At 44.4% G+C, this 21,014-nt stretch overlaps 1 protein-coding gene across 5 annotated transcripts in view; it reads left to right on the top strand.

Annotated features, from left to right (window-relative positions):
* tead1a (TEA domain family member 1a) overlaps positions 1–21,014 on the top strand; it is a 285,818-nt gene that overhangs the window by 221,943 nt on the left and 42,861 nt on the right. For 2 of the 5 annotated variants that reach the window (XM_073049916.1, XM_073049915.1), the window contains exons 4-6: positions 2,967–3,031; positions 9,272–9,334; positions 9,433–9,495. In XM_073049916.1, the coding sequence (XP_072906017.1) occupies positions 2,967–3,031; positions 9,272–9,334; positions 9,433–9,495 (191 nt within the window). The remainder of the gene's footprint in view (positions 1–2,966; positions 3,032–9,271; positions 9,335–9,432; positions 9,496–21,014) is intronic. The other 3 variants (XM_073049920.1, XM_073049917.1, XM_073049919.1) reach the window with 2 other exon arrangements.

Below are 21,014 nucleotides of genomic sequence, written 5' to 3'. Positions count from 1 at the left end.
GATCCTTCGCATTTATGAGTGGGATTTAAACATATACTTAAGCAGAGGAAGAAGGTAATTGAAGTCTTAAAGCAAAATTTCTGCATCCCATTTACTCTATTTTAGGAATTATTTCTCTGTAAATTCCAAAGGGAGTTGCATCTCCCCAAACAGATCCTTTACTCCCAGTTGTAGGAAAGTCAGTGAGCCCCTGGTGGACAAAGGAAGCACTTCAAAAATAACATCAAAATCAGCCTGAAGAAATTCACCATCACATCTAAAAAGAAGACATTACATTCAAATTTTGGAAAGATGTTAACAAAATTGAAAGAGTACAAAGAAAATTTACAATGATGTTGCCTGGACTGGAGAATCTTGAGTTATAGGGAGAGGTTGAACATGTCAGAACTTTATTCTCTAGAACATAGAAGACTGGGGGGAGATTTGTTAGAGGTTTACAAAATTATGGGGGGTATAGATAGGGTAAATGCAAGCAGGCTTTTCCCAGTGAGGTTGGGTGAGAATACAACTAGAGGTCATGGGTTAAGGGTGAAAGGTGAATTGTTTAAAGGGAATATGAGAGAATGAGCGGCAGTTGTGAAATGAGACACTGAGCAACCAGAAGACCTGACTGCTTACCCTTGCTCAGACTGCACTGGAATATGTGGATCCCAGAATGGCCTCTGCAGTCACCTGAGGACCCACCAACAGGCAACCCCGCTGGAGAACGTCATACTCGACTCGAGTGATTGCACTATTAGAGAGTCATAGAAAGTACAGCACAGAAGCAGGCCCTTCAGCCCATCTAGTCCATGCTGAACCACTCTCATCGATCTGCACCTGGACCATACCCCTTCTGTCTATGTACCTATCCAAATTGCTCTTAAGTGTTAAAATCGAGCTTGCGTGCACCACTCACCCTGGCAGCTGTTCCACACTCTCACCATCCTCTGAGTGAAGAAGTTTCACCTTATTACTACTACTACTACTACGTATTTCTTCATTTGATATTAAATGAGCCAGTTGTGAATATTTTTTATTTGATAAAGAAAGGCAAAATGTAACTTCTGACTTTTTCAGTTCCACTTCAGAAACTTCCGTGTGTGTGAGTAGGCAGATCCCACAACCCGCCTGGGTCGTAGGGCCCTGTACAGACGATCACTGCACCAGACACCGCCATCTCTCACGGTTGTGGGCGAGTGTCTGGGTTGTAGCAAAGCTCTCTCCGGTCCACTCTGCACTGTTGTCTGCTCATTTCTTCCTCTGCCTGCCCATTTTTCTTTTCCCCTGCGCCGGTCCCTTAAGAATGGTGTTTGAGAGTCCACTTGATCTTGTTATATGGTCATAGCATCTCAGTTTCCTCTTCTCTACTGAGGACGGTAGATCTTCGTAGTGTTTCATGTGTTGGGTGATGGTTCTTCGTACCTTGTCATTTGAGACAGGGTCAGTATAGGAGATGCTGAGGATCATTGAGGCATCTCGTTTCCACTGCCTGGATCTTCTTTTGCAGTTCTGTTGTCAAAATCCATGGTTCACGTGCACACAGGAAGATGGAAAGCACAGGTGCATGCAGGAGTTTCAATCTGGATCTGAGTGTGATGTGATTGTCTCTCCAGATTGGTTTTAGTTTAGACAGCGTTGCTGTTGTTTGGACTTCAGGCTTTGATCCTGGTTGGTTGATGACGATGCCGAGATACTCGAACTGTTCGACAGTCTCTAGTTCCTGCCCGCTGACTGTGATTTTTGCCGTGAATGGCTCCTTGCTGTTTCTCATCAGCTTGGTTTTCTCTGCGCTGAACACCATGCCCAATCTGGCAGATGTATCATCCAGATGATTCACAAGACAAGCCAATTCATCCCATCAACATCATCGGTGGAACCTGAGGTTGGTAATGATCCGTACTCCGACCCTGACTGTGCCGATCTGGTCTTCCAGAGCTTCTGTCATCACTTGCTCCAGGAAAACGTTGAAAGGGTGAAAGGAGGTTACCTTGGTTACGCACATCTCAAATGCCATCTTTAAACTCCCTGCGACCCTGTCTGTTTCTTCCCACAAGATGTACCTTGCGGGTTAGCACTAGTAAGTTGTAAACATGCTAGATTGGCGCCAGAAGCCTGATGACATTTAGGCATGCCCAGCACATTCTCAGTGGCGCAAATGATGCAGTTCCACCCTGCGTTTTGATGTATGTGACAATGAAAGCTGAGTTTTAAATCTCCCTATCTGTGTTGGTCAAAGACAAAGTAATCAAAGGAGGGGGTTGGGGTTGATGGCCAAACAATGCATTTCACTGTTTGTGTCAATGTACACGTGACAAATAACACCAGTCTTTAAAGTATGAGAGAGAATATGTTGGTGGTGTAAGGGCAAAAAGAGAAGGGTAATGGGAATGTGGTTCCTAGCATCTGATGTTTTTAGAAGCATAGTTTGAGGAGAAGTTGAGTTCAAATATAAGTAAGAAAGATGCTAAGAGGCAGAGTTCGAGTGGCAAGCAAGTACATTTTTCCTTGGGCAGAGATGGCTAATACAAGGGGGAAAATTTTAAGGCGTTTGGATGAAAGTATAGGGGGATGTCAGGGGTAAGTTCTTTACACTGAGAGTGGTGGATGTGTGGAACACCCTGCTGGGGTGGTGGTAGAGGCAGATACATTAGGGATATTTAAGAGTGTCAGATAGATGATAGAAAAATGGAGGGTTATGTGGGAGGGAAAGGTTAGATTGATCGTGGAGTAGTTTAAAAGGTCAGTACAACATTGTGGGCTGAATGGCCTGCAATATATGTTCTATGAATAAAGGGAGTGGAGGTGGGAGAGGGTGGAGTTCAAGTGTTGGCATTGAGCCCTTGAACCAAATGGTTCACGTCTCTGCTACAAATATTGTGTAGTCTCCCTCCTTTACTACCTTTTCCTCATGTTGCGAGGTTTGAGCGCATCCAAACATCCATCCCTATGTGTGTTCAACGGTCTACATTGTTTCTGTTTTGCAGGTCGCAATGAGCTGATAGCCAGGTACATCAAGTTGAGAACAGGGAAGACTCGGACCAGAAAGCAGGTAAAATAGATTGGCGGGAGAAGGGTGCACGTTGCTGAGACTTGCCGCGGCCTCCTTCGGGCTGGGCCCTTCACATAACCGCTGCAGAACGCCGTTGGCTCGCTACTTCTAACTTGCGCAATGCTGTCATCACTGCAGTCACGTTCACCGAGACAGGGATGTTCCTGCCTGTCCTGGACCTTCGTCAATTAATTAACTTAAGGGATTAACAGCTCTCTTTCTCAAATGGTTGCTAATATTGGAGTTAAACGTGTGCGCATTTCACAGTTCACAAGTACGAAAATAAATGTCATACCTTGGCACTTGACATTGAATCAGAGTCACATTTAATATCACCAGCATGTCATGAAATCTGTTGTTTTGCAGCAGACATACATGGCAATGGATAATAATAAAAATACTATAAATTACAATAACAAATAAAAATTAAATTAAGTAAATAGTGCTGAAAGAGAGCAAAATAATAGTGAGTTAGTGTTCATGGGTTCATTGTCTATTCAGAAATCTGATGATGAGGGGAAGAAACTGTTCCTGAAATGTTGAATGTATGTCTCCCTCTTCCTTGATGGGTGATGGCGGTCCTTAATGATCTTTTTGAGGCATCATCTTTTGAAGGTGTCCTGGATCTGGGGTGGTTAGTGCCCGTGATGGAGCTGGCTGAGTTTACAACTTTCTGCAGCTTTTTCCAATCCTGTGCGGTGGCCCCTCTGTACCAGGCTGTGATGCAGCTATTTAGAATGCTCACCGTAGCACTGCAGGTGGTAAGGGAACAGTCGGGTAGAGAGTGAATCTCCACACTGGGATTGAGGGCCCACCGCCCAGGGCCAAGCTCTCACTGCTGCCATCAGGAGGTACAGGTCCCTCGGAACCCTCAGGACCCACTCCACCTGCTTCAGGAACAGTTATTACCCTTCAAACATCTGGCTCTTGAACCAGAGGGGATAACTACACCCAACTCATCCCATCACTGAACTGGATTGACTTTCAAGGACTCTTCATCTCATGTTCTCAATATTTATTATTTATTTATTATTATTTTCTTTTTTTTCTCTTTTCACATTTGCACAGAATTTTTTTGCACGTTGTAGTCTGCCCTGTGGGGTGTGGATTTTCATTGGATCTATTGTGATTCTTGTATTTACTGTGTTGCCCACGAGAACACGAATCTCAGGGTTGTATATGGTGACATATATTTGCTTTGATATTAAATTTAAGCAAGAAAACAAGTGGTTATGAAACACTTCTACCCCTAGAGGGTGGAAGAAATAGTAGACATTTGGAACAAGGGGTGTGGGCTAGGCAGGCTGAACCTCCCTCCTTAATTGCCCCTCCCTCATTGTCCTTGAGAAGGTGGCGGTGAGCTGCCTACATTGAACCCTTGCAGTCCTTGGATGTGTGGGTGGACCCACAGTGCTGGTATGGAGGGAGTTCCGGGGTTTCCCCCCAGTGGTGGTGAAGGAATGGTAATACATTTCCAAGTCAGGATGATGAATACCTTGGAGGGAATCTTCCAGAGTAGAGGTTTCCCTCTGCTACTGCTGCTCTGGGCTGGATGTTGTGGGTTTGGAAGGTGCCATTGTGGCTTCTGAGTACAGGAGATGGGATGTTATGTTGAAATTGTATAAGACATTGGTGAGGCCTAATTTGGAGTATTGAGTCTAGTTTAGATCACCTACTTACAGGAAAGATGTAAATAAGATTGAAAGAGTGCAGAGAAAATTTACAAGGATGTTGCTGAGACTGGAGGAACTGGGTTATAAGGAATAATTAAATATCACCTCGATTGTAAGAGATTGAGAGCAGATTTGATAGAGGTATACAAAATTATGAGGGCTGTAGATAAGGTGAATACAAGCAGGGTTTTCCCACCAAGTGTGAGTGAGACTAGAACTAAAAGTCATGGGTTAAGGGTGAAAGGTGAAATGTTTAAGGGAAACATGGGGGGATACTTTTTCACTCAGAGGTTTGTGAGAATGTGTAACAAACTGCCAGCACAAGTGGTGAACGTGGGGTTGATTTTCGACATTTCAGGGCCACGTGACAGAAACACGGAAAGCAGGGGTATGGAAGGCTATGGTCCAGGCGCAGGTTGATGGGGCGAGGTAGATTAATGGTTCAACACGGACCCTATGAGCACAGATTGAACCACACTTTAATCATCTGCTGACAAAACCTCTCTTTTTTATTTAAAACAATAGAAAAATTATTCAAGAAGTCAAATCATGACTTGTTACATCATGAGCATCACAACAGCTCTAAATGCAATCAGTCAGGCAATCTGTATTGACCTGAGCCCACAGTCACAAATTGCTTCTCTGTTGCTAAGTAAGCCCCCGTGTGCTAACCCAGTGCATCTTTCCCCGGTGACATTATCTCGTTAGTTGAGCTGCATGTCCAGTTAATGCACCTTTTTGTGTGTGGACAGGCTGTTTTCCAGTCCCCCTGGGTGTTATTGATGATTAATGAAAGTAATGGCCACATCAGCGCCCCCAATCACTCTTGCCTGTTGTACCTGAGGTCAGGTGACTCAAAGACAAAAGTGATTGGGAGCCACGGTAGCATGGAGGTGAACAAGACTCTGCTACAGCTCAGGGTGTCAGAGCGTGGACTTGAATTTAAGCATCCTGTGCAAGAAAATTTGTACATATCTTCCCATGGGTTTTCTCCGGGGGCTCTGGTTTCTTCTCACTTTCCAGAGATGTACCAGTTAGTAGGTTCATTATTATTGTAAATTGTCCTTTGATTAGGCTAGGGTTAAATCGGGAAATTGCTGGACGGCACAGTTCAAAGGGCTGGAAGGGCCTGTTCTATGCTAAATTTCTAAACAAAACTAAAAATGAAAAAATATTAAATTTTGTATATTTTGCCACTTGAGATTAAAGATCATTGGCAGAGTGCGATGAGATTAAAGATTGGCAGAGTGCGAGGAGATTAAAGATCATTGGCTGAGTGTGAGGAGATTAAAGATCATTGGCTGAGTGCGAGGAGATTAAAGATCATTGGCAGAGTGCGAGGAGATTAAAGATCATTGGCTGAGTGCGAGGAGGTTAAAGATCATTGGCAGAGTGCGAGGGGGTTAAAGATCATTGGCTGAGTGCGAGGAGATTAAAGATCATTGGCTGAGTGCGAGGAGATTAAAGATCATTGGTCGAATGCGAGGAGATTAAAGATCATTGGTCGAGTGTGATGAGATTAAAGATCATTGGTCGAGTGTGATGAGATTAAAGATCATTGGCTGAGTGCGAGGAGATTAAAGTTCATTGGCAAAGTGCTAGGAGATTAAAGATTAGCTTTATTTGCCATGTACATGGAAACACATAACGAAATGCATCATATTACATCAACAGCTAACACAGTCCAAGGATGTGCTGGGAGCACCCACAGAAGTTGCCACGTTTCCGGTGCCAATTTAGTATGCCCATAACTTCCTAACTGTTAACTTGTACATCTTTGGAATGTGGGAGGGAACCAGAGCACCTACGTTGTCATGGGGAGAGTGTACAAACTCCTTTCATGGAATGATGGGATTTGAGCCCTAATCATTGGCACTGAGGCCACTACACTATCGTGCATCGTACACTGCAATAACAGGGAAACGCATGGACTGAAGCCAAAGGGCCTGTATCCATGATGCATTGCTTTATGTTCACCAGCTCGTTTACCTAACCTCGTCCCATTTGCCTGTGTTTGGCCCACGTCCCTATAAACCAGGGTACTCAACCTTTTTTATGTCATGGATCCTTACCATTACCCGAGAGAGCCCAGGTTGGGAAACCCTGGTCTAAACCTTTACTATTTATGTACCATATTCAAAATGTAGCTGTACCTGCCCATGCCTTCCTCTGGCAGCTCATTCCATATACTTGCCCCTTGGTTTCCATGCAAATTTTTCCCTGCTCACCTTAAGTATGTTTCTGTAGATTTAGCCTCCCCTATCCTGGGAGATAAAGACCATTTCCCCCAATCCTCCTGTATACTTCCATCCCTCTCTCTTGCTCAGCTCTACCTTTTCTCTTGTCCTCACCCACCTGTCACCTCCCTCTGGTGCCCCCCTTCCCCCTCTCCCTTTGTCCACTCTCCTTTTCTGTCAAATTCCGACTATTTCAGCTCTTTGCCTTTCCCGGCTGTCATCTCACCTCAGCTTCTTACTTTGTTCCCCTCACCCACCCAAGGTCTCACCTATCACCTCCTAGCATCCTTCCTTTCCAGTCCTGATGAAGGGTCTCAGCCCAAAACATTGACCATTCATCTCCCATTCATCTCCATAGATGCTGCCTGACCTGCTGAGTTCCTCCAGCATTGTGTGGGTTGCTCTGGATTTCCAGCATCTGCAAAATCTCTTGTGTTTGTGATCTCTCACCTTACCTCTTCCCTTCGTGGTTTTATAAAGGTCACCCCTCAGCCTCCTTCGCTCCAGGGAAATGAGTCGCAGCCTGTCCAATCACTCTTTATGACTCAGGATATCTGATCTAGTAATGGATGTGATTTGTTCCTGCATTTTCTCCTACTCCATGATACCCATCGTTTCAGCTAGGTGACCAGTCCTCCGAGTGTGATCTCACTGACGTCATGTCCAATTCAAAGTTCAAAGTGAATTAGCAAAGCACAATATATGTCACCATTTTCTTGTGGGCATTCACAGAAAATCCAAAGAACAACAATCGAATCAAAGAAAGACCACATAAAGCAAGAGGAGCAACCAGCTTGCAAAAGACAACAAATTGTGCAAACACAAAAGCACAAAATAATCAATCAATGAATCAACAAGAATTGAGAGTGTGATGAAGAGTCCTTGAAAGTAAGTCCATAGGTTGTCAGAACGGTAAAGCTGAGTGAAGTTATCCCCTCTGGTTCAAGAGCCTGAAGGCTGTGGGATAATAACTTGACCTGAACCTGGTGGTGTGGGTGTTGAGGCTGCTGTGCCTCTTTGGGGAAGGCAGCAATGAGAAGGGACCATGACCTGGATGGTGGTCATCGTTGAGATGGATACTGTTTGACATGACCACTGAAGGCAAACGTGTTAAATTCCCCCTCCATCATCCTGTCTGCCTGTGTCACCACTTTCGAGAACTATATACCTGCTCCCCCTAGGTTTCTCTGGTCATCAACCATATCCAGGTCCCTGCCATTTACTGTCTAACCCCTGGCCTGGTTTAACTCACCAAACTACAACATTTCACTTGACAAAGTTAATTTCCAAGTCTCAACTCTTCATAAGACAGAGAACCAATCAACCTTAGCTTTAAATATATGAAATGACTTGACCTCCACGGCTGGCTGTGGCAAGGGATTCCTCCTGGCCTCTGGACTCGTGTCCTGATGAATGGCCTTTGCCCAAAACGTTGACCGTTTACACTGCTCCATAGACTCTGCCTGGCCTGCTGAGTTCCTCCGGCATTTTGAGTGTGTTGCTCTGGCTGATGAGGTATTTGCATTGATGAGCAGGTGTACAGGTGTACCTGATGAAGTGGCCAGTGAGTGTACATGGCAAATTTCATTGATCCTTGATCCAAGGTGCTTTATTCTGGTGATTATTTCCAAGGTCTTTTGGAGTCTTTCCAAACCTCAGGATTAGCCATAATCACTACAAATCTTTTCTGAGCTTTTTCAGGCCAAACGCATGGATTGGAATTCTGTTTTATCAATTTACTGATTCACATTGTGTCAATTAATTGGATTGAAATCTGCTTCTTAATCGAATTCTTTACACACAGGACAAATGGGGTTTTGGGTTTAAAACTTGCATGCTTTTTCTTTGGTTTATTTTGGGCGCATTAAGTCTGCAGCACAGCTGCTAATATTTTTATTCCTTTGAACTGATTCTGGTCAAAGTCTGCTCTTCTGACAGTTTTTTGACATTTTGTTTGTGCATGTTTATATTTCTACTTGCTGTGGTGACTTGCTCTCAGATCCAATTAATTGATGGCAATGACATTAGAGGAAGGCAAGGTGACATTCCGGACTCTACCTCTCACCTGGCGATACCGTCTCCGACCCTGCGCACACGGCCACAGCCTTGTGGAGGTCTCTGCAGTGATGACACGTGCAGCTGCGCTGGTGCATAGTTGCATTTTGCCTGCTGGGAATGCAAATTCCTCCAAGTGCTAAGCTCATTAAGAAGTTGTAGATGATAATGTTTTCCATAAACTAAGCAGCGGCAATCAACTGAAGACAGAAGACTTATTTCACCTTTAATTTGCCTTTTCTTTTGTGTCTTGTTTCGTGGGGTTCACAATGTAGGTGTCTAGTCATATACAGGTGTTAGCAAGAAAGAAAGTTCGAGAAATTCAAGCCGTCATTAAGGTACGTCCGGCTAGCTTCTTCGCACAGGGGCTTTTGTTTCCATGGTTACAGGCTTTTTTTTCTCTCTTTTGTTTTCCTCCCCACCCCTATCCTTGCAGGTGTCTAGTCACATTCAGGTTCTTGCCAGAAGGAAATCCCGGGAGATTCACTCCAAGCTGAAGGTATGCGCTTCTCTGCTTTGGGCTTGCTGTGGCTCGTTCCCACCTTTCTGCTCTCACTTCCACTCAGGTTGCCTGCTCCTCTGGTGATGCTCTCTCTGAATTTCTTCCCGCCCACCCGCCCTGCATGAGTGCTGTTTTAAATTTAACCCTCGGGGCTATATGCTCTTCAGAGATCTGAGATTCCGCAGATGCTGGAAATCTTGAGCAGTGCACACACAATGTGGGAGGAACTCATCAGGTCAGGCAGCGTCTATGGAGTGCAATAAGTCGATATTTTGAGCAGAAGTGTCAGGACTGGAAAAGAGAGGGCAGAAGCCAGAATAAAGAGGTGAGGGGAGGGGGAGGATCACATGCTGGCAGGAAATAGATGATTCCTCCTTCTTCAGCCCTAAACCTCTTCCACCTTTCACCTTCCATCTTCTCAAACCATCCCATTCACCTCCACCTCCCCCACCCGTCTACCTTCCCTCTCACCTGGATTCACCTATGTCACCCGCCAGCTGAAGCACCTCCTCTTATTCTGGCTCCGGTCCTCTTCCTTTCCAGCACAGACGAATGATTTCGGCCCAAAACACCGACTGTCTGTTTCCCTCTGTAGAAGCTGTCTGACCTGCTGGAGTTCGTCCAGCATTTTGTGTGCATTACTCTTCGGAGAGCAGATCAAAATAATTTGCCCAATACCGGCAGGTTTTGTTGAGGAGAGTACATTTGGATTGAAGATGATGAAAAATACCTGATTTGCATAAACCTTTAAAAACGTGTGCAATTTGCAACAAAAGTGATCATAAATCTGGTGTTTGTGCGAAACGTGAGAACTCAAGACCATAAGACACAGGAGCAGAATGAGGCCATTCAGCCCATCTGGTCTGCTCTGCCATTCCATCATGGCTGATTTATTATCCCTCTCAGACCCATTCTCCTGCTTTGACACTCTTACTAATCAAGAACTCTGCTTTAAATATGCCCAATGACTTGGCCTCCACAGCTGCCTGTGGCAATGAATTCCACAGATTCACCACCCTCTGCGTTACTGCCACCATTGCTTAGGGCAACAATGAAGGTCCTCCATCTTCATTGCTTCTTCTGTTAGCCCTGAGCTGAACCCCTGAACCCGGAGGACCACTCTGGCCTGTACCCTTTGACCTTTTGGGCATGGGTAACCCTACCTAGAATCAAACCACAAGCCCTGACTCAAGCTAACACAGCTCTCTGGGTCATTGAGGCACTCAAGCCTCCAAACCCTACAACAAAGTTGTGGTCCTCTTGGAGGTCACCACCCTCTGGCTAAAGAAATTCCCCCTAATCTCTGTTCTAAAGGGACAGCTTTCCTCAGGAACTCTAGGAGAGTTGTCAAGCAAGATATTCCCTTAAAGAAGCTATGCTGACTTTGGCCTATTTTATCACGTGCCTTTAAGTATCTGAAACCTCATCTTTAATAATAGACTCAGACTTCTTTGCAATCACTGATGTCCAGCTAACTGGCCTATAATTTCCTTTCTTGTGTCTCCCTTCTTAAGGAGTAGGGTAGGGCAACCTGGCACAGTCCTTGGGCAGGCCAGTTATTAGAATATAAAATAGTGCAGCAGAGCACAGGAACAGGCCTTCAGCCCACGAAGGCTGTACTGAACGTGACGCAGAGGAGGACTAACCCCGACAGCTTGCACATGATCCATTGCCAGTAGATTCATGTGCCTGTCTAACAGCCTCTGGTATCTGCCTCCACCACCACCACCACCACCCCGGGAAGCCCATTGCAGACACCTACTGCTCTCTGTGGGGGAAAAACATTTGCCTACACATCTCTTAAACCTTCCACTCGTACCTTTAATGCATCTCCTCTAGTATCTGGATCGTAGAGCAGCACAGCACAGGAACAGGCCCTTTATTTCATAAACTTATATCAGATCTCCCGTCAGCCTCTGAGACTCCAGAGAAAACAACCCATGTTTGTCCAACCTCTCCTTATCGATCATACCCTCCAATCCGGGATGCACTTCTACTGCCTCTCCGACACCTCCACGGCCTTCCTGTAATCCAACTGTACACCATATTAGCCCTGAGATTTAAATTTGGTCTGTTCTAATAGGCAGACACACTCACACTCTCACTTACTCAGAATATAACTCTCTCTCACTTTTTCACATTCTCTCTCACACACATTCTCACTCTCTTACTCTCACACACTTTCACACATTTTCTCACACTCTCACTCTCTCACTCACACTCACTGACTCACACTGTCATTCTCTCACGCACTCACACTCTCACTCACACTCATTCTCTCACACTCACACTCATTCTCTCACACTCTCACTCACTCACTCATTCTCTCACTCACACTCATTCTCTCACACTCACTCACACTCATTCTCTCACACTCTCACTCACACTCTCACACTCACTCATTCTCACTTACTTTCAAGACTTTCACTCTCACTCTCGCATTCTCACTCACACTGTCTCACTCACTCTCACACTTTGACACTTGTACTCTCACTTGCTCTCTCACTCACACACACTCACTGTCTCACTCACTCTCACACTTTGACACTTGTACTCTCACTTGCTCTCACTCACTCTCACACTTTGACACGTACTCTCACTCGCTCTCACTCACTCTCACATGCACTCACACTGTCTCATACTCTCAGGCTGCACCCTCACACCCTCACTCACACACACTGATAAGCCTTTATGTTCACACATGAGATAGACGATGTGCTATAAGGCACATTGCAAATAATGAAATGACCTTGAGGCAGTCTTGATCCAATATCTGTTTAAACAGAAATACACTTGGCTTCAAGATAGGGATTACTAGCCACTGGAAGCAAGTAAAAGCTTTTTCACTCTGTAACTGTGTATGGTCCTCAAAGGGTTAAATAACAAAAAAGAACAAAGAAAACAGCATTTTTAAAATTTCCTGACCAGATATGCTGAATTGCATGATGCATATAACGAGCTGGTCTGGCTCTGATGCGCTTGTGAAGTTTGTGAGGGTTTCTGTTTATTGTTTGAATGCAGCTTCCTGCTGAGAATGATTGGCGGCTGCCTCCTGACTGGTAACAGAGCCAGCTCATCTCACCCAGCTAACGGGAGCCAGTGGGCTCGGTGGTGCTTTTGTACACAGACACACTCACATACACAAACACAGGCATGCACACACGGGCACATGGTCACAGTGATGTTCAGTTAACATTATAGACACCAGAAGGCTTTCATTTGTAATAGACATGCTGACATATACGCACTTGTTTGACACATTTCCAGACACCAATACTTGTTCTCTCGTGCTCTCCTTCACACACCGCACCTCAGAGATGGGGGGGCATCCACTCCCTCTGGCCTCCCCATTCTATCTTACTAGTTTCACTCTCACTCACACACACACACACACCTCATGCTCACACGCACACACACAGACACCCATGCACACGCGCGCGCACACACACACACTTCATGCTCACACGCACACACACACACACCTCATGCTCACGCACACACACACACACTTGCAAAAGCAATGTATTGCCATTTTTCCATCACCCTGCCCTACCTTGGAGCCATGGGAAAGTGGTTGAACTTGCCTGTTGTGTACTGCCCTCTAGTGGTAAGAGAAATTGCACCCTTTCCCCTCCTAGGGGAGCTGGGCACAGTGTCGTCAAGTTTATTCTCTTCCCCTATTCACCAGGAACTTTACCCCCCCCCCCCCCCCCACGCTTCATTGCCCTCTCCTATTATTCATTTCCCTCACCCTGTACTTTACCCCAGAGCTGGGCACAGTGCCCCCCTACTCCATTTCCCTCCCCCATTCACTCCTGTGGCTTTCCTACCACTCTTGTAAAGCTCGCTAACCCTCAGTTCCCCGGCTGACCCCAGCTCTTAGATAATGGCACAACATTAGTTACCCTCCAGTCTCCTGGTACCTTGCCTGTGCCCAAAATGAGTAGAAGCTGATTTTTGGGGAGGAAGTATTGTTAAAAGAAACGGGGGATAATTTTATGGTGATTGGTGGTATGTAGAGGGCAGATGTTAAAGGTAGGTTTTTTTACACAAGAGAGTCATGGGTGCTTAGGGGTGATGTTAGACATTAGGGTCATTTAGACAGGCACATGGATGATAGAAAAATGGAGGGCTATGTAGGAAGGGTTAAATTAATCTTAAAGAGTAGGTTATAGGATTGGCACAACAGCTTGGGCTGAAGGAGCTGTACTTTGCTGTAGTGATATATGTTCTATGATCTCTGCTCTTAAATAAAGACAAAACATTATTCAGCCTCCTGTCTCCTGGTACTTTAGAAACATAGAAAACCTACAGCACCGTACAGGCCCTTCGGCCCACAAAGTTGTGCCAAACATTTCCCTACCTTAGAAATTGCCTAGGGTTACCCATAGCCCTCTATTTTTCTATGCTACATGTACCTATCCAGGAGTCTCTTAAAAGACCCTATCGTTTCCGTCTCCACCACCGTTGCTGGCAGCCCATTCCATGCACACATCAGTCTCTGAGTAAAAATCTTACCTGACATCCCCTCTGTACCTACTTCCAAGCACCTTAAAACTGTGCCCTCTCGTGCTAGCCATTTCAGCCCTGGGAAAAAGCCTCTGACTATATACACCTCTATCAGGTCGCCTCTCATCTTCCGTCGCTCCAAGGAGAAAAGGCCGAGTTCACTCAACCTTTTCTCATAAGGCATGCTCCCCAATCCAGGCAACATCCTTGTAAATCTCCTCTCCACCCTTTCTATGGTTTCCACATCCTTCCTGTGAGGTGACCAGAACTGAGCACAGTACTCCAAGTGGGGTCTGAGCAGGGTTATATATAGCTGTAACATTACCTCTTGGCTCCTAAACTCAATCCCACAATCAATGAAGGCCAATGCACCATATGCCTTCTTAACCACAGTGTCAACCTGCACAGCAGCTTTGAGTGCCCTATGGACTCGGACCCCAAGATCCCTCTGATCCTCCACACAGCCAAGAGTCTTACCATTAATACTATTTTCTGCCATCATATTTGACCTCCCAAAATGAACCACTTCACAGTTATCTGGGTGGAACTGCATCTGCCACTTCTCAGCCCAGTTCTGTATCCTATCAATGTCCTGCTGTAACCTCTACCAGCCATCCACAACACCCCCAACCTTTGTGTCATCATCAAAGTTACTAACCCATTCCTCCACTTCCACATCCAGCTCATTTATAAAAATCACGAAGGGTAAGGGTGTCAGAACAGATCCCTGAGGCACACCACTGGTGACCAACCTCTGTGCAGAATATGACCCATCTACAACCACTCTTTGCCTCCTGTAGGCAAGCCAGTTCTGGATCCACAAAGCAAGGTCTCCTTGGATCCCATGCCTCACTTTGCCTGTGCCCAAAATGAGTAGAGGCTAATTTTTGTGGAGAGAGGATTGTACTGTTGAAGGTTTTCTTGTAGAGATTGTTGCCAATATTTGAACCCGTCCAGTGTGGCGTCTTGTCTGATCGCACCACGTAGCTCTGTGTGTGGCCTCTCTGAATTTCGTGTACCTGTCCAGTGCCGCTGTCTGTCTGGTCACGCCACGTGACGGCACACTATTCTTGGAACTGGATTAAGACCATAAGATCATAAAACTTAGGAGCAGAATTCAGCCTCTTGGCCCATTGAGTCAGTTCTGCCATTCCATCATGGCCGATTTATTTTCCCTCTCATCCCCATTCTCCTGCCTTCTTCCTGCAACCCTTGACACCCAGACAAATCAAGAACCTATCAACCTCTGCTTTAAACCTTCTACATTTGAGGAGTAAAATCCCAACCTATTTAATCTTTCCTTATAACTCAGGTCCTTCAGCCTTGGCAACACCCTTGTAAATTTTCTCTGCACTCTTTCAATCTTAGTTACAACTTTTTGTATGTAGGTGACCAAAACTAGACTCACTACTCCAAATTAGGCCTCACCGATTTCTTATGCAATTTCAACATAACATCCCATCTTCTGTACTCAATACATTAGGTACGTGAAGGCCAGTGTACCAAAGGCATGTGATGCCTCTTTCAACAATTATGTACCTGTGCTGTACTGTTCCATGTACGTAAGCACCAAATAGGGTCAGGGTTAGTGACAGTGTAGTTCCAAAATTGTATCTTTTATTTAAAAAGTGGACAAAATATTTTGTTTCAAAATCAAAAGAGAAATGTACAGGGATTTAGCCAGGGGTTAACAATTAACTTTGTGATGCTTCTGATGAGCCATATTCATTTTCTCGCCCATAGCCTAGTTGCTAGGACGACCACACTTTCACCATTTATTCCTCCTGTTGGGTGAGATGCAGAGCATTGTGGGAGGCTGTGGTGCTGAGGAAGCACCCTGCAGGGCAGCTCTTGCCAGCTCCCTCCGCACCCCCAATCTGTGCAACAGGCAGTTTTGCCAGTCCCACACTCTGTGATCACACATTGCATTTTCCCCCTTCCCCACTCGATCCCCCTCCCCACCCAAAGCTTGGGCTCCCGAATTTCTGATACTGATTATGAAGCATGGAGATGCTGAGCCATAGACAAAGCTTACAAATGCTGCCTCTGGCTGGTTTCTTGTCTGCTTGTGTTCCAGGCATTTTTTTTTGTTGGTTCAGTTACCACCCAATTCTTCCCCACACAAAGAATGATGGATACATGTTTCTGCTAGCATTTTTCAAAAATGGATTTTTAATAACTCGCGCACAAAAAAGGAAAACTCCTTTTGATAGAGACCTTGGCAGTATGTCACCGCAGAATGAATAATCCGTACTCATTAGGCTGTGCATGCATACTTTGTCATAGGTATTGGCTGATGCTTGGCTGACATACTCAGCTTTTTGTATACTAACCGCTTTCTCTTTGAAAAGCAAATTATAAGGCAGGCATAGAGAGAGAGAGAGGGGAGAAATTTGTTAACTGCCAGTCAGTGTAGTCATTCACACTGTAACTAAGCGTTTACATGGAATAGTGTTGTGTAAGAATTTTTACAGCATAAGATTTACATGTATAACTTTATCTTAAAATAAAAAGTATTTTGTAATGGTTTACTTGGTTCAAAAATGTTTTATTGAATTTTTTCCCCAGTAGATTCAAGTCTTTGATTTTTAAAACTTGTTTGGTGTCAAGTAATTTCTCAACTGTTCTGGATTTTATTATTTCTGGAATGCATCAAAATCTGTTAGCAATGTATAAAAATTGCACTTGTCGAAAGATTTCTTCCGAGCATTATTAACTATTTGAGGGACATTCCTATTCACTCAGTAAGTATTTAAAACTTGTGCAGTGATGGCTAAATCTGTCACATGGTTAAATGTAAGATCAAACCCTGTTTCAATGAGACACTGACAAGGTGCAGAGCTGGGCTGAGAAGAGGCAGATGGAGTTCAACCCGGAAAAGTGTGAAGTGATTCACTTTGGAAGGTTGAATTTGAAGGCAGAGTACAGGATTAATGTTTGGATTCTTAACAGTGTGGAGGAACAGTGGGATTTTGAGGTCTAATCACAGGAGAGTTTACCTACTGACCGGCATGTCTTTGTAATGTGGGAGAAAGCCGGAGCAAACCCACATGGCCATGATGAGAATGTACAAACTCACATGGCCATGGTGAGAATGTACAAACCCACATGACCATGGGGAGAATTAACAAACCCACATGGCCATGGTGAGGATGTACAAACTCACATGGCCATGGGGAGGATGTACAAACCCACATGGCCATGGTGAGAATGTACAAACCCACATGGCCATGGTGAGGATGTACAAACCCACATGGCCATGGTGAGAATGTACAAACCCACATGGCCATGGTGAGGATGTACAAACTCACATGGCCATGGGGAGGATGTACAAACCCACATGGCCATGGTGAGGATGTACAAACCCACATGGCCATGGTGAGAATGTACAAACCCACATGGCCATGGGGAGGATGTACAAACCCACATGGCCATGGTGAGAATGTACAAACCCACATGGCCATGGTGAGGATGTACAAACTCACATGGCCATGGTGAGAATGTACAAACCCACATGGCCATGGTGAGGATGTACAAACCCACATGGCCATGGGGAGAATGTACAAACCCACATGGCCATGGTGAGGATGTACAAACTCCTTACTGGAATTGAACTCGGAACCAAACGTCCCAAGTTGTGATAGGGTCATGCTGCGATGGTACCACACAGAGGAGTAAAGCATCTGTGGAAAGGAGTAGTGAGCTAATGTTTCAGACCGTCATGTGAGTGGTCTTGGCCTGATGAAATGTTCTCTGCACAGATACTGCCTGACCTGCTGAGTTCCTCCGGCATTTTGTAAGTGTTACTCTGGATTTCCAGCATCTTGTGTTCTTGAACATGGTAGCACGAGACATAATGTCCATGTCCAATGATAGTACTTTCCTCCTGCTAAAGTACAAGCAGGCTTGTAAATGGACTTTGCAAGCCCATCAGCAGAGCTAGACAATTTCAGCATTACAGATTCACTTTCCCAGGGAGCATATTCATGTATTTTAAATGTGCACTGTGCACTCTCACTGAGGAGTGATATCCGGGGGGAGCGACTTAAATTGCAGAAAGGTAGTTTATTTCATAGTGAATCCCACCTGTTTTGCAGGTGAGATGAAAATTGTCTTTTCATCTGGAGGGAAGGGTTGTTGAGATTGTGAAATGCTTGTTCACACTTCTTGTTCTTGGATAATACAATTTAATCACCTTTCGAGATTTTAAAAAAAATGCACACACACTCAAAGCAGCAAGAAACTGTTGCTAGCAGTGAGAGGGCTCTGTAACCAGAGAACATGGAGTTAGGATAATTGGCAAAGGAACCACAAGGGAGAAGGGGAGGGTTTTTTAAAAGCATTGTTATTGTAACCTGGAGCACGCTGAGTGAAAAAAAAACTGGTGTAGGCAGATTCAGAAGGGTCTTTTAGATGGCAATTAGTTAAACATTGGAAAAAGGGCAATTATACAGGCCTCTCTTGTAGGTGACTAAATAAAGATTATTTTAAAGTACGGACACAAGCAGTGGGTCAAATAGCCACTGTCCATGTAAAGTGATATTGTGATCAAATAGCATAATTGTCTTTAATCAAATTGGACTTTTTTTTAATAATAAGAAGTGTCATATTTCAAAAGTTTAAAGTTCAATCTACATTTATTACTTGTGTGTGTATACACACACACTTATATATAGCCACCATATGCGACCCTAAGGTTCCTTTTCTTGCGGGCATTCACAGTAAATATGGAGAACCACAATAGCTTGCTTTTATAGAAACATAGAAAATAGGTGCAGGAGTAGGCCATTCGGCCCTTCGAGCCTGCACCGCCATTTAGTACGATCATGGCTGATCATCCAACTCAGAACCTTGTATCTGCTTTCTCTCCATACCCCCTGATCCCTTTAGCCACAAGGGCCATATCTAACTTCCTCTTAAATATAGCCACTGAACCGGCCTCAACTGTTTCCTGTGGCAGAGAATTCCACAGATTCACCACTCTCTGTGTGAAGAAGTTTTTCCTCATCTCGGTCCTAAAAGGCTTCCCCTTTATCCTTAAACTGTGACCCCTCATTCTGGACTTCCCCAATATTGGAAACAATCTTCCTGCATCCAGCCCATCCAAATTATTGTTTGGAAGATTTTTTTTCTGCACATTGGGTGTTTGTCAGTCTTTTTTAATGGGTTCTTTTGGGGTTTCTTTGTTTAGTGGCTGCCTGTAAGGAGAGAAATCTCAAAGTTGTATAACATTATGCATACTTTAATATTAAATGTACAGTTGAAGTCAGAAGTTTACATACACCTTAGCCAAATACATTTGAACTCAGTTTTTGACAATTCCTGACATCTAATCCTAGAAATCATTCCCTGTCTTAGGTCAGTTAGGATCACTACTTTATTTTAAGAATGTGAAATGTCAGAATAATAGTAGCGAGAATGATTTATTTCAGCTTTTATTTCTTTCATCACATTCCCAGTGGGTTAGAAGTTTACATACACTTTGTTAGTATTTGGTAGCATTGCCTTTAAATTGTTTAACTTGAGTCAAACATTTTGGGTAGCCTTCCACAAGCTTCTCACAGGAAGTTGCTGGAATTTTGTTCCATTCCTCCAGACAGAACTGCTGTAATTGAGTCAGGTTTGTAGGCCTGCTTGCTCGCACACGCTTTTTCAGTTCTGCCCACAAATTTTCTATCGGATTGAGGTCAGGGCTTTGTGATGGTCACGCCAATACCTTGACTTTGTTGTCCTTAAGCAATTTTGCCACAACTTTGGAGGTATGCTTGGGGTCATTGTCCATTTGAAAGACCCATTTGTGACCGAGCTTTAACTTCCTGGCTGATGTCTTGAGATGGTGCTTCAATATATCCACATAATTTTCCTTCCTCATGAGGCCATCTATTTTGTGAAGTGCACCAGTCCCTCCTGCAGCAAAGCACCCCCATAACATGATGCTGCCACCCCCATGCTTCACGGTTAAGATGGTGTTCTTCAGCTTGCAAGCCTCACCCTTTTTCCTCCAAACTTAACGATGGTCATTACGGCCAAACAGTTCAATTTTTGTTTCATCAGACCAGAGGACGTTACTCCAAAAGGTAAGATCTTTGTCCCCATGTGCACTTGCAAACTGTAGTCTGGCTTTTTTATGGCAGTTTTGGAGCAGTGGCTTCTTCCTTGCTGAGCAGCCTTTCAGGTTATGTCGATATAGGACTTGTTTTACTGTGGATATAGATACTTGTCTACCCGTTTCCTCCAGCATCTTCACAAGGTCCTTTGCTGCTGTTCTGGGATTGATTTTCACTTTTCGCGCCAAAGTACGTTCATCTCTAGGAGACAGAATGCGTCTCCTTCCCGAGCGGTATGACGGCTGCGTGGTCCCATGGTGTTTATACTTGTGTACTATTGTTTGTACAGATGAACGTGGTACCTTCAGGCGTTTGGAAATTGCTCCCAAGGATGAACCAGATTTGTGGAGGTCCACAATTTTTTTTCTGAGATCTTGGCTGATTTCTTTTGATTTAGTTTATAAACTTCTGACCCACTGGAATTGTGATGTAGTCAATTAAAAGTGAAATAATCTGTCTGTAAACAATTGTTGGAAAAATTACTCATGTCATGCACAAAGTAGATGTCCTCAACACCTTGCCAAAACTATAGTTTGCTAATATGAAATCTGTGGAGTGGTTAACCAATGACTTCAACTGTACTTTGAACTTCAGAATGAAGGAAAAACCACACACGACGAGACGGACAAACAACCAAAGTGGAAAAGACAACAAACTGTGCAAATACAAAAAGAAAAAACACTAAAATAAATATTCAATTTATTCTGGCATCTTCCCCCTTCCTTCTCAGTCCTGATGACGGGTTTTGGCCTGAAACATCGACTGTACTCTTTTGCATAGATGCTGCCTGACTACTGAGTTCCTCCAGCGTTTTGTTATGTTTTGCTTTGGATTTCCAGCATCTGTGTTTGAAATAAATGAGCAATAAATATCAAGAACATGAGCTGTAGAATCCTTAAA

The sequence above is a fragment of the Hemitrygon akajei genome, chromosome 6 (assembly GCF_048418815.1).
Source record: "Hemitrygon akajei chromosome 6, sHemAka1.3, whole genome shotgun sequence".
Taxonomy (NCBI): domain Eukaryota; kingdom Metazoa; phylum Chordata; class Chondrichthyes; order Myliobatiformes; family Dasyatidae; genus Hemitrygon; species Hemitrygon akajei.
This window is presented reverse-complemented; position numbering and strand designations above follow the sequence as displayed.